The following is a 12,469-nucleotide window of genomic DNA, read 5'->3' as shown; positions in this document are numbered from 1 at the left end:
GAAGAAATAGTTGTTTCAGGAAAGGCTTGATGAGCACAAGTCTGAGGCGTTGACTTGGCCTCCAAATCCCCCAGATCTCAATCCAATCGAGCATCTGTGGGATGAGCTGAACAAACAAGTCAGATCTATGGAGGCTCCACCTCGAAACTTACAGGACTTAAAGGATCTGCTGCTAACATCTTGGTGTCAGATACCACAGCACACCTTCAGGGGTCTCGTGGAGTCCATGCCTCGACATGTCAGGGCTGTTTTGGCAGCAAAACGGGGACCAACTCAATATTAGGAAGGTGGTCATAATATAACGCCTGATCGGTGTAAACACACACACACATAATATAAACAATTCTGATACAATATAAATACATGTTGTATAGGCCATCAAAACGGGTCAATTAATGTCTTTTACCTAATATAATCAGAGCCATTAAGGCTTTTTTTAATTTGGGTAAACTCTTTATTTAATTATTTCTATTATAAACCGATTAGCGGATCTATAATATAGTGTAAAATAGGAAGTTAGTGGGCTTTGAAAATATAGTTTGTGTGTTTGTGTGTGTGCTTTGTCTTACTCTGCAGATGTGTTGTGAAATCAGTGAGGGTGCAGTTGCCATAAAATAGTTTATTTTCTGTCCTGCGACACAACAAATGCAGATACAAGTTACATATACAGTTCAGTTCTGAGTGCAGATTTTGTAGCAAAATGAAAGCACAATTCCAGTTGATGTCATTCATTTCAGACAGCATTAAGGTATGTAACCGCTATCAATAATAACTGATAATCGATCACCTGTTTTAACCTTAAAATCACTAATGAAGAGGAGATGCATCGAATACATGTTGAAAGGACGGTTCTGTTTTCAGTCCCTATTAAAGCCATTGTTTTTGAACATGCATAATTGCACAACGTCATCGGTTGCTATAGTTTTGATAAAAATACTTCTCACTGGGGCTTAATGCAGTCAACCGAGCGTTATTCAAAGCCTTCAAAAGCTACAAAACCAGAGCGCGAGTTTAAGAACACGTGAGCCGCCGTTAGTCATTCATGAGCCTGGCAAACACAAATGACTTTAAAACAGAAGTTTAGGGCCGATCATACTCAATGTCATTTCCGATCCATTTCATCTCTGCTGCTTCCATTCGTCCTACTCCTTCTTCTCTATCGGTGTGGCTGAGAGAGACAGACAGAGACAGAGAGTGTGTGTGAGTGAGTGAGTGTATTTATGAGAAGAGATGAGATATGATATGCTGTCACCCAAAACCTCTCAACCATTTATGTGGAAGAAATATTCTCATTACTCATAAAACAATAATGATATATTATGTAAATTGAGTGTATATCAAAAGTATAAACCGTGGTAGTATTTGTTATACTGAATTTATTTATGCTGATTTTAAGAAAACAAATGACCTGGACCTCAATGATATATTTATATATTTATTTGATTGTCATGAAAATAATATAAATATTCTAATTTTTTTTAAATATATATTTTCTTTTTATTTTGGAGAATAAATATAACCTGGACATCAATGATACATTTATTTATTTGTCATGAAAAAAAAATTATTATTATTATTATATTTTTAAAAATATATTTTCCTTTTATTTTGGAGAACAAATTTGACCTGGACCTCAATGATAATTTTTTTTATTTGTCATGAAAATAATATAAATATTATTATTTTATTTTTTAAATATATTTTCCTTTCATTTGGAGAATAAATATGACCTGGACATCAATGATACATTTATTTAATTGTCATGAAAATTATATAAATATTTTTTATTTTTTTATGTATATTTTCCCCTTATTTTGGAGAATAAATATAACCTGGACCTCAATGATGCATTTATTTTTTTGTCATGAAAATAATATAAATAGTATTATTTACTTTTTAAAAAATATATATTTCCTTTTATTTATGAAAATATAAATACATTTATTAAAATAAATATGACCTGATACCTTTATTTAATTGTCATGAAAATAATAAACATGATTATTATTTAATTTGTTTTAAAAATATATTTCCCTTTTATTTTGAAAATAAAATTGACCTGGGACTTAAAAATACATTTATTTAATTGTCATGAAAATAATATAAATATTCTATTTTTGAATACATTTTCCTTTTATTTTGGATAATAAATATGATACCTGTCAAAAACACTTTCTAATTAATACAAGGTGACAAAATAAAAATGTTAACATCCTCAGATTTAAATACATTTTGTCTTGGCCATCAAAAGAGGTAAATGAATGTATTTGAATAAATATGATCCTTTTTAAAGTTGTGTGAACTGATGAATGTTAATAAGTTAGTGGCCTATGAATATTAACTGTAAATTGTGATGATTAGTGGGTGGAATGAGCAGGAAATGTGGCTAATATCTACTTTATGTGTTCTGCATACAGAACCGTAGCGCTATGATAATGTGCTGTTTTAAATGTTCCACATTACGCCAGCCAGTGGCATTACTAAAAAGAGACATGTGAAATTAAGTACGACTTTCCTGCTTTAATTATCTTTCTGTAAAATGCTGCGTGGGAGGAAATCCATAAAGCATCTAGCCGTTTCCTGCATCTTGAATTCTGTGTGCAGTCCGTATGACACACATACATTAAATCACATCATCCTCAGACAATGACTTGAACACTCAATTGCCTGAGAGACGTTAGGTTGCATAAGATTGTTTGTTCATATATTTTGTCTGTGTCACTTCCCAGCTGAATGTTGTCTGATGGCATATTGAGATGTTTTACAGAGGTTTCAGAACACATGACACAGCAGTTTAATTAAGGAAGCGTTGAAGCCACCCCGTACTCCATGCGCCCTCTTGTGAAATACTGCAGTACTGCTTTTAAAACAATCAGCTCTTGTTCCAGCTCAGGTCATGGTTTATCATGGTGGGGTTTATACTGAGCTAATAGTATTTCCTAACATATAACCCTTTTATATTTTTACTAAGGCATTATTTAGTATGCTTATTCGTTTAAACACACACACATATATTACCTCTGATTTCCAATTTGCACTCCACCTCATCTTCTCCGAGCTCATTTACAGCCTTGCAAGAGTACTTCCCGCTGTCAAAGGTGCTGGGTTTGCGGATGTTGAGCGTCAAAACCCCCTGGTTATTCTGCATGAGGAACTTTGGATCATCACCTATTATCATCTTGTTCTTCATCCAGATAATCTTTGGCTGGACAGAAACACCAAGAGGTTTAAGATATATATATACATCTGATCTTACTAACTGGGCTTTTGCTTAGAGTTGGCCTCCCCATTTTGAAAGTGTCCCCTGCGCTCCTGACCGCAAGCATGAACGCTCCAATGCTCCTGTTTTCCTCCCTGACAAAAACGAGTGATTTTGTCAGGTTTTTATTTTTAAACTAGATGTTAGTCTTGCCTTTTTTTGTTAGTGATATTGTATGTTGATATAGTCACAGTTATCGTTTAAGGAGACGTCATGTCGTCTTAGTCATGGAAAAAAGGTCGTCGATGTACATTTTTCATCATATTTTCGTTAACGAAATTAAAGGTCCCGTTCTTTGCGATTCCATCTTTCAAACTTTAGTTAGTGTGTAATGTTGCTGTTGGAGCATAAATAATACCTGTAAAATTATAAAGCTCAAAGTTCAATGCCAAGCGCGATATTTTATTTAACAGAAGTTCCCTTTCAAAGCCTACAGCGAATGGCCGGTTTGGACTACACCGCTGCACTTCCTGCTGTGATGACGTCACTAGAACTGTTGGTTGACTAAAGCTCCGCCCACAAGAACACGCAAAAAAGGGGGAGTGGTCTTGTTGCTCTCCCACGTGGAGAAGAGCGCGCATTGAGCGCCAGCATCTCTCCGTTATGGTATGAGGCGGGACCTTTCCGGGCAAAGTGCGCTAAACTGCTGTCCAATCACAACACGGGAAGCGCTGGCCCAATCAGAACTCATTACGTGTTTCTGAAGGAGGGACTTCATAGAACAAGGAAATCATCAGGCCGTTTTTAGGACAGAGGAAACAGCGCTGTACAGATAAGTAAATTGTGTGATAAATACTGTTTTTTTACATGCGAAACTCATGTTATATTGCACACTGTAAACATAATCAAAGCTTCAAAAACACGCGAAGAACGGGACCTTTAACACAAATGCTTAAGTCAGGCTAAGGGCGGAGCTTACGTATGGCAGTTGCAAGCAGGGGAAATAAACAGCTTTTAGTTAGTTATTAAAAAAATATAGACGTAGTGTTTGCGACGTCACCAATAGGATTCTGGAGTGCAGTTTTGAAGCGCAAAGTAGAGACGAGCTAGCCGTCGCCATCTTGGACATTGCACATCACGCCCGGATAAAAGAAAATGGGCGAAGAGGCGGGACGTGGGCGGAGCTTAGGTGACAAGATGACTAACACACAGTGGATAAATGGCTATCCAGCTGTCAATCAAAGTGGCCACGCCCTTAATTATGCAGAACTTTAAGGCTTTATATAATGTAAACGAATGAGTTATTCACTCCCCTCACATATGTCATGAAGGGCAAAATTAGCTATATAGACAAAAACCACAATTAGTACCAGACTGTAAACATGTTTTTTTCTGCTTTAAAGTTGAGAATTTTAACATGGGGCTCAATGAGATTCTGCTCCCTTCTGGAGCCGGTCCCTAGTGGCCAGTTGAGGAATTGCAGTTTAAGTTACTTCCGTATTGACTTCAAGAGAAACCGAGTGAGGTTGTCGCTTTGATGCAACAAGCGAAAAACCAGACTCGACTCAAAAATCAATGAATCAACAGTCCCAGCCAATCAGAAGAGCGTGTGGGCAGGATTCGCTCTACAAGCGCACTGGCTGCATTAAAACAAAATGAATAAGTACATTCCCAAATCTTATACCATATCAGCATGATTAAAAAACATACTGAGTGACTAAAACTTTTTTTTAAATCATAGAATACATTTGTTCGTTCACCTTGAGCTGACAGTTCAAACATTAGTTGTTTGCATTAATTTATTGTCAAGATCTGGGGTGAAATATCTATTGCTGCTTTCAGTAAAGCGGTCTATAAAGGTCATGAAAAATGATATCAACATCACTTTAAAATCACTTTACATTAAATAAAGCACATAATATGCACTTGTCATACTTTGTATGTTGTTCCAGCCACACCATCACAGAAATAAAAAACGTTTGTAAAAGAGAATAGTTGTGAATCGCATTAACGGCTGATTAGTACAAATTATAATTATAGTACAAAATTCAATTTCTCTCACATGTCGTGTTTAGTTAAGTCACAATGAAGGCTTATAGGGTTGTTTCAGTATGTGCACTGTTTTTGTTGTTGCTGTTAGTATATTTAGTGGCTCTTTTAGTGGATTTGTCCACATTTTGTTGAGATGTAGGCTAATGTGATTATTTGGGAATGATGTTGCTGTATGGCCAGAAGGACTCATGCATTACCCTGGGTTTTTGTGAAACGCTGCCACTGAATCAGACTTAAGCTATTAATATGTTTTAAAGCAACTGAAGAAAGCATAAATGTCAGGGCATGTCAAAACACCTCCAGGGCCCAGAAAACAGCTCAGGGTTCAGAGGGTTAATACGAAAACTCTGACTGTGTTTGGCTGAAAGAAGAAATTCATATAAACTAGGCTGGCTTGAGGGTGAGTAAATTATTTTTTGGGTGAACTAACCCTTTAAGACAAGGATTCCTTCCACATGTTAAATATCGTTTGCATGTTGAGCTGATCATTGTGTCTTACCTTAGGGAAGCCCCTGACTGCGCAGCTGATGGCGGTGCTGTAGCCTATAGTTACAGATCTATTGACCAGGGGTGCCGTGAACTTCGGAGGAGAGGTCATGTCCTTTTCCTTGTACGGGAGGGGTTTATATTCCAAATCTGGCAATGTGACATTGAGAAAATTGACACCAAAATCTACAAACACTGATATTCTCAAATTACATGCAGCAAAATCCTAACACAATCCTGACTACATTAAATGTTTGTTTCAATATATTACTGTATTAGTTATAGGGTTGCACATAAAGCCAAAATCACAATATGGCTTCCAATTATCAAATCACAAAGACTTATAAAGGTTGCATTTGTTAACATTAGTTAACATCAACTAACAATGGAAAAAACTTCTACACCATTTAACTTAGTAATCTTTGTTCATGTTAACTTCAACATTTACTAATCCATATTTAAGATGAAAAGTAACAATATCCATTGTGAACATGACATTTATTTTATTAATCAACATTAGCAATGGTTAAAAATGCTGTAAAAATAAATTGTTCATTGTCAGTTTATGTTAGTTAATGTTTTAATGTTAACAAATGAGACCTTATTGTAAAGTTTTACCAAATAAACATGAGCTGGGTGTTGTAGAGTGAAGCGCGCCACTCGTCAAGAAAGTCAATTTTTTTCCCGTTTCTTAAATTATTATGAATGATTACTTTTTTTAAATACTGTATTAAAAGTAATATTTCTTAATATATACATACATTTCATTAAATAAAAATATGACATTTTATTTGGCCAAATTTTGCAGCTCTACAAACAAGCACTGCAAACCTGGATTTTTTAAACGCAATTGGGTAATTGACAAATAAGCAGTGAAAAATGCTTTTTGTTGGTAAAACATCAATTTTGAAGACAAAATGCATATTTGAAGACAAAATGCATACACTTATAAAATATAAGGGGTCACTAACTTTGTCAATTCTTTCACTGTTTTTTGAACATTTTAACTGAAATGTGTCCTATGGTGTGACAGAAAGAATATAGGGGTGTCAAACCAAACTACCACAGAAATGAACACTTTTATAGTGACTCCAAAAAAGTTAAATATTTGAACAGTTCTGAGACAAAATCTTACCATGTGCACATGTCATGGGCTTGAATGGGGTCCTTCAACTAATTACAGGTGTCAGTGAATTGCCTGATTTAAAATCAGGATACTGTCACGCTGAAGGACATGGGTTTCAGTGACAAAATGTATAACGTTCCTACACTTGTAGAAATATTGGGATGGAAAAAATTATTGTAATTTACTAAAATATTATCAATATTTGTATGCTTTAATTTTAAATGTATAAAAGTTGTACTTTATTGAACCATGTCAATTTTGAGATTTGGCTCAAATTTCAAAACTCTCAAGACAAATCAGTTTTTATATGAAATATAAAAATATATGGCTATACTAATTATATACGTTTTTATCTTGTGTGACAATGAAAATGCCGTCACATCAACAACCCAATTGCATTTTTATTTTTATTTTTTCAAAACGCATTTTTTCCAAGAATCTTGAATCCTGAAGAATCTGGTCAACAATAGTAACCATAATCTCTGTTTTAATCCGTTTGAACAGTTTTTGCAGTTCAGTCAAATAACTCAGCTTTTTTTTATTGTGAATTCTTTCTGAGGTTTATTCCGTTCTCCGCACTGACCAGTTTTGGCGATGATGGCGGTGTTCTTGCTCAGACAGGGTTCTTCACTGAGACCGCAGAGGTTCTCGCTGTAGACGCGGAACAGGTACTCGTTTCCCAGGACGAGGTCAGAGACGGTGCAGTTAGTGCGGCGATTGTGCTCATACACCGTAAACCACTCCTACAGGGGGATGAGATGATAACACATGATGCAATGATTGATAAGGGAATCGTTCATCCAAAAATAAAACTTCTGCCATCATTTATTCACCCTCATGTATCCCCATAACCAGGGCCGCTTCTAGCCTTTCTGGCACCCTAGGCAAGATTCATATTGTCAAACCCCCCAAAAATCCAAACAAAACATAACATTAAGGGAAACATTTATGAATTATTGCAAAAATAAAATGGGTATTAATCTGTCTGTGACTTTTACAAATGCACTATTACAGCATAAAGATATTTATTTAATTTAACATGTTTTTAAAGTTATTTCTTGATATGCACTGAAATCATGTAACTCATTTAAATGTTTTTCTTCTGGGGTTTTTTTCTTCCGTTTTGCAGGTTCAAACAGGTTGTTATAGTTATGACAGTATTACTTAAAGGGTTACTTCAGCTGTGTGGAAATGTGTGTGAGTGTGTGTGTGTGTGTGTGTGTGTGTGTGTGTGTGTGTGTGTGTGTGTGTGTATAATATAGGGAATTAAATACAATTATTTCTCTTTTTCTTTTAAAAACAATTAATATTTCTATTTTAGGGTCTAATCCAGAGTAAATTTATACACTGAAAAAATGGATTTAATCAGAAATTGCCAGTTAATGTCATAAACATGATAAAGACACACACACACACTGAAGGTGAAATTTGGAGGTAAAATTATTGTTTTTCTTGTAAACCGAACATCAATAATCTTTGGATTTTTTAAAAACAATAAAACATGTTTATTTTACAGTGAATAACCAGATTTTACAGATAAAATAGTGAATTAAATCGTGTTTTAATATTTAGTTTGTTTATAGGATCAGGGAAAAGACATATTTACAGATTAGACCCTAAAACAAAACAGAAAATATTTAAAAGCATAAACAGAAATTGTTTTAAATTCACTATTGTCTAAAAATGAGACTTTTAGCATATGGCTTTGTATCAGAAGAAACCCTGGAGTATATTCAAATGATTGTGCTTTCCCCCCTCATATCTCCCTGAGACAAGAGAGTTAAGCATTTCTGGAAAAATTCCTCCTATGATACAAATTGACGATATTTGCATCATAGGAGGAATGTTTGGCCAAAGGCTAAAGACTACAGCCAGCAGAGGGAGCCATTTCCTCATGTTTTGAACCCGCGCATGAGGGATGGAGATCACACTCACAGCTCAGCTCAGCTACAGGCACTCATTTAAACGGAGCTATTGTGAGCGATGTAAGTCTTTTAACTTCTAAAATTAATTTCTATGAAAGTTAAGCTTGCAAAGGCATGACCTGAAACGCGCCAGACTGAACTCGCGTTGTGAATGTATGCCGCGAGTGTTCGAACAAATATAACCCAAGCCCCTTTGATGACGTGGATGATTACGTTACTGTTGATCATCTGTCCGTCATCGTCTAAAGCCCGCCCTGATGATTTCATTGATCCGAACAGTTTCTGTTCAGGCATATATTACTCCCCTATGGATCGAGTCCAGACCGAACCGCCCGACCTAAAAATGTTGTGGGCGGTGCTACGTTCGGCTGACGTTCGCTCTGCTGCTGAAATAAATGAGCATGACGTGTGGTCCCCCCGTGCTTATATTCAGTGTCATGTTTTGCTCAACGTTACGATAGAGCGACCAGCTTGTAGTAGAGAACAGGTAACCAATTAGTTAACATACCTGTATATTTCGCTTTCTTTTTTATATTCCCTATTTTTTCTTTTTACGATAATGATGCCCTGATGGCTTTGACTTTTTCATGATGATGAAACTAAAGCACGGATGACGACGTTCCCAGCCACAAAACACGTTTTTTAAAAAGGTTTAAACAGGAAATGACGGGATTTTAACTTACATTTTTATAGCGGGTCTATTCGAACGGGATTAGTATAACCCAAGGTCATTTTTCTGGACCTTTTTACAGAAGGTAAACGTCTCGGTGATCTTCACTGACATTGTCTGTAATGATTACCGAGATGGCACATTCGGACGGGACTAAAATCACAGAGAACCTCTTGTTATAATTATTTTACCCCCACATCCCCATGTTAAACTATTCCAGACCGAAAAGGGCTTTAGCCTAAAAACGGCCCTGCCCATAACAGTAGCCTATGACTTGACCCAAATGTTTCATGGAAGATATAAAGTCAAACAAGACATGAAGGTGACTAAATATCCATACTGAATGCTCATTTTTGCATGAGCGATACCTTTAATTATGGTATTTTGGTGGATAAATGCAAAGCAGATCTCTCACCTTGGTTTTCTTGTCTGCTTTCTGGATGGTGTAGCCAGTGATCTCACAGTTGCCGTCATCTTTGGGTGTTTTCCACTCCAGTGCTGCATTGAAACCCCAGACATCAGTCACATGCACTTGAGTCGGAGGGCCGGGTTTATCTGGGAAGAGAGTTGGAGTGTCAGGGACTAAACTTGATGAGCGTCTCTGGAGTAAACCAGCGCTCAGTGTGTGAGTGATGAGACAGAGAGATTTTAGGGCTGTCAGTTTAACACAGAGTTTCCCAGACTGGTGTCTGAGAGGGAATTGGAGAGGGTTTGGGAGCGGATGAAAACTAACTTTAATCATAAATAAATAATCAAATGTAAAATTAAATAATGATTTTATTAATTTTATCAAATAATCAAATGTAAAATTGTATTAAATATATAATTTCAAAATTATTTTTTCATAAATAATTACATTAATAGTAGTGCTGTCAAATTGGTTAATCGTATCCAAAATAAAAGTGTGAGTTTACATAATATATGTGTGTGTACTGTGTATAACTGTGTGTATATATAAATACACAATCATTAATGTATATATTTAAGAAATATTTGCATGTATATATTATTTATATAATTTATATTATACACCGATCAGGCATAACATTATGACCAATAAGGATATATGGTAAAGTGAATAACACTGACTCTCATCATCACGCCACATTTTGTCCTCAGAGTTGATGTGTTAGAAGCAGGAAAAATGGGCAAGCGTAAGGATTTGAGCGAGTTTGACAAGGGCCAGATTGTGACGGCTAGACGACTGGGTCAGAGCATCTCCAAAACTGCCGCTCTTGTGGGCTGTTCCCGGTCTGCAGTGCTCAGTATCTATCAAAAGTGCTCCAAGAGGAACAGTGGAGAACCGGCCACAGGGTCATGGGCGGCCAAGGCTCATTGATGCACGTGGGGAGCGAAGGCTGACCCGTGTGGTCTGATCAAACAGACGAGCTACTGGAGCTCAAACTGCTCCAGAAGTTAATGCTGGTTCTGATAACTTTAGGGTTCTAGTGGAGTCCATGTCTCGACGGGTCAGGGCTGTTTTGGCAGCAAAAGGGGGACCAACACGTCATAATGTTATGCCTGATAACATTATATATTTTATATAGAAATATATAAATGTTTTCTTAAACATATACATTCATGTGTGTGTGTTTATTTATGAATAATATTTATACAGTACACACACATATTATGTAAACATAAACTTTTATTTTGAAAGAGATTAATCGCGATTAATTAATTTGACAGCCCTAATTAAACTATATACGAGAAATTAAAATAAATACATAACTTTAAAAGTATTTATATTTACATAAATAACTAAATTAATAAAATTAATAATTATTAAATAAATAATAATCAAAATATTACATGAACAATTAAAATAAATTATTAAAAATATTATTTATATTTGCGTAGGTAACTAAATATATTCACAAAAATAATCAATTAAAATAAAATATTTAAAAAAATAACACTTTTCAAAATAAAAAACTTGGGGAAAAACGATTCAATATATATATTTGATTACCTGCACGTCATGTGACTGAAATCAGAGCACCGTGAACATGCAAATCTGTTATTAAATGATTTAAATAATTTAATTTAGAGCACATATTCCTCTTTAAAAAAATGTATAGAGAAAAGAAGTATCAAGAAGTACTGTAGGAAAATGGGAGTGCTCCTTTGTTAAGAGTTATAATATTTGTTAGTGGTTATTTTGAATTTATGCATGTATGTATATGGCATGTGGAGGTATGTGTATGAGGATATAGGGGTATAGATATATATGGGTGTATGTATGTATATATACAAATGTGTACATGAGTATGTATATGTGTAGATGTATATATGTGTATGAGTAGGCGTAGGCATATGTATGTTATTTAAAGAAAAATAATAATAATTAAAGGGGTAGGAGTATATAAGTTTTACTTCTTCCTACTCCTTTTTCGTTCATGAGATAGAATGAACTTATTTTTTCTTTTATTTATTATTATTATTATTAAAAAAAATTCTCTTTCATCTTTACTTGTTTCTTTTAAAAATGACTGAACATTATTGTATTTTTATTTCTCTCATGTTCAAAAATAAACAAATAAACTAAATATTAACTTAAATTTTCATGAGGCAAGATAATATTTTATTTTAAAGGGGTAGGTAAACAAACTGTAAATATTGTGTAAAAAATATATATATTTTATTAGTTATTTGTTATTATTAAATTGCATTATACGGCTATTATTTCACCACTAAGCTCTCTATATATCAGTATCAGTATCAACCACTGAAAAACTTTTCCCACTTGTTTGAATGATATTCATATGCACGTTGGATAAAACGGTCGGTATCTACACATCTTTTTGTCTTACCTACAATTCGGATGTCTATGGTGGCTGAGTCCTCCATGTTTTCAATTTTCAAGACAAGTGTGTATTTTCCTGTGTGATCTCTCTCAGCGGAACGGATGAAAAGGATGGAGTCGACGTTTGAGTTCCTGACACCTACTTTCTTTTCATCCACTGGCTGCCCGTCCTTCAGCCATGTAACAACAGGACGAGGCTTGCCCT

At 35.1% G+C, this 12,469-nt stretch overlaps 1 protein-coding gene across 2 annotated transcripts in view; it reads right to left on the bottom strand.

Annotated features, from left to right (window-relative positions):
* Window positions 1-586: 586 nt before the first annotated feature.
* Window positions 587-12,469, bottom strand: part of mybpc2b (myosin binding protein Cb) — a 41,181-nt gene continuing 29,298 nt past the window's right edge. For both annotated transcript variants that reach the window (XM_067435149.1, XM_067435148.1), the window contains 6 exons: window positions 12,272-12,467; window positions 9,874-10,013; window positions 7,447-7,606; window positions 5,751-5,887; window positions 3,019-3,205; window positions 587-1,168 (listed from right to left, as the gene is read on the bottom strand). In XM_067435149.1, the coding sequence (XP_067291250.1) occupies window positions 1,143-1,168; window positions 3,019-3,205; window positions 5,751-5,887; window positions 7,447-7,606; window positions 9,874-10,013; window positions 12,272-12,467 (846 nt within the window). In that variant the 3' untranslated portion in view covers window positions 587-1,142. The remainder of the gene's footprint in view (window positions 1,169-3,018; window positions 3,206-5,750; window positions 5,888-7,446; window positions 7,607-9,873; window positions 10,014-12,271; window positions 12,468-12,469) is intronic.

This window comes from Pseudorasbora parva, chromosome 24 (genome assembly GCF_024679245.1).
Source record: "Pseudorasbora parva isolate DD20220531a chromosome 24, ASM2467924v1, whole genome shotgun sequence".
Taxonomy (NCBI): domain Eukaryota; kingdom Metazoa; phylum Chordata; class Actinopteri; order Cypriniformes; family Gobionidae; genus Pseudorasbora; species Pseudorasbora parva.
The sequence above is the reverse complement of the archived record's forward strand: the minus strand, read 5'-3'. Positions and strand labels throughout refer to the sequence as shown.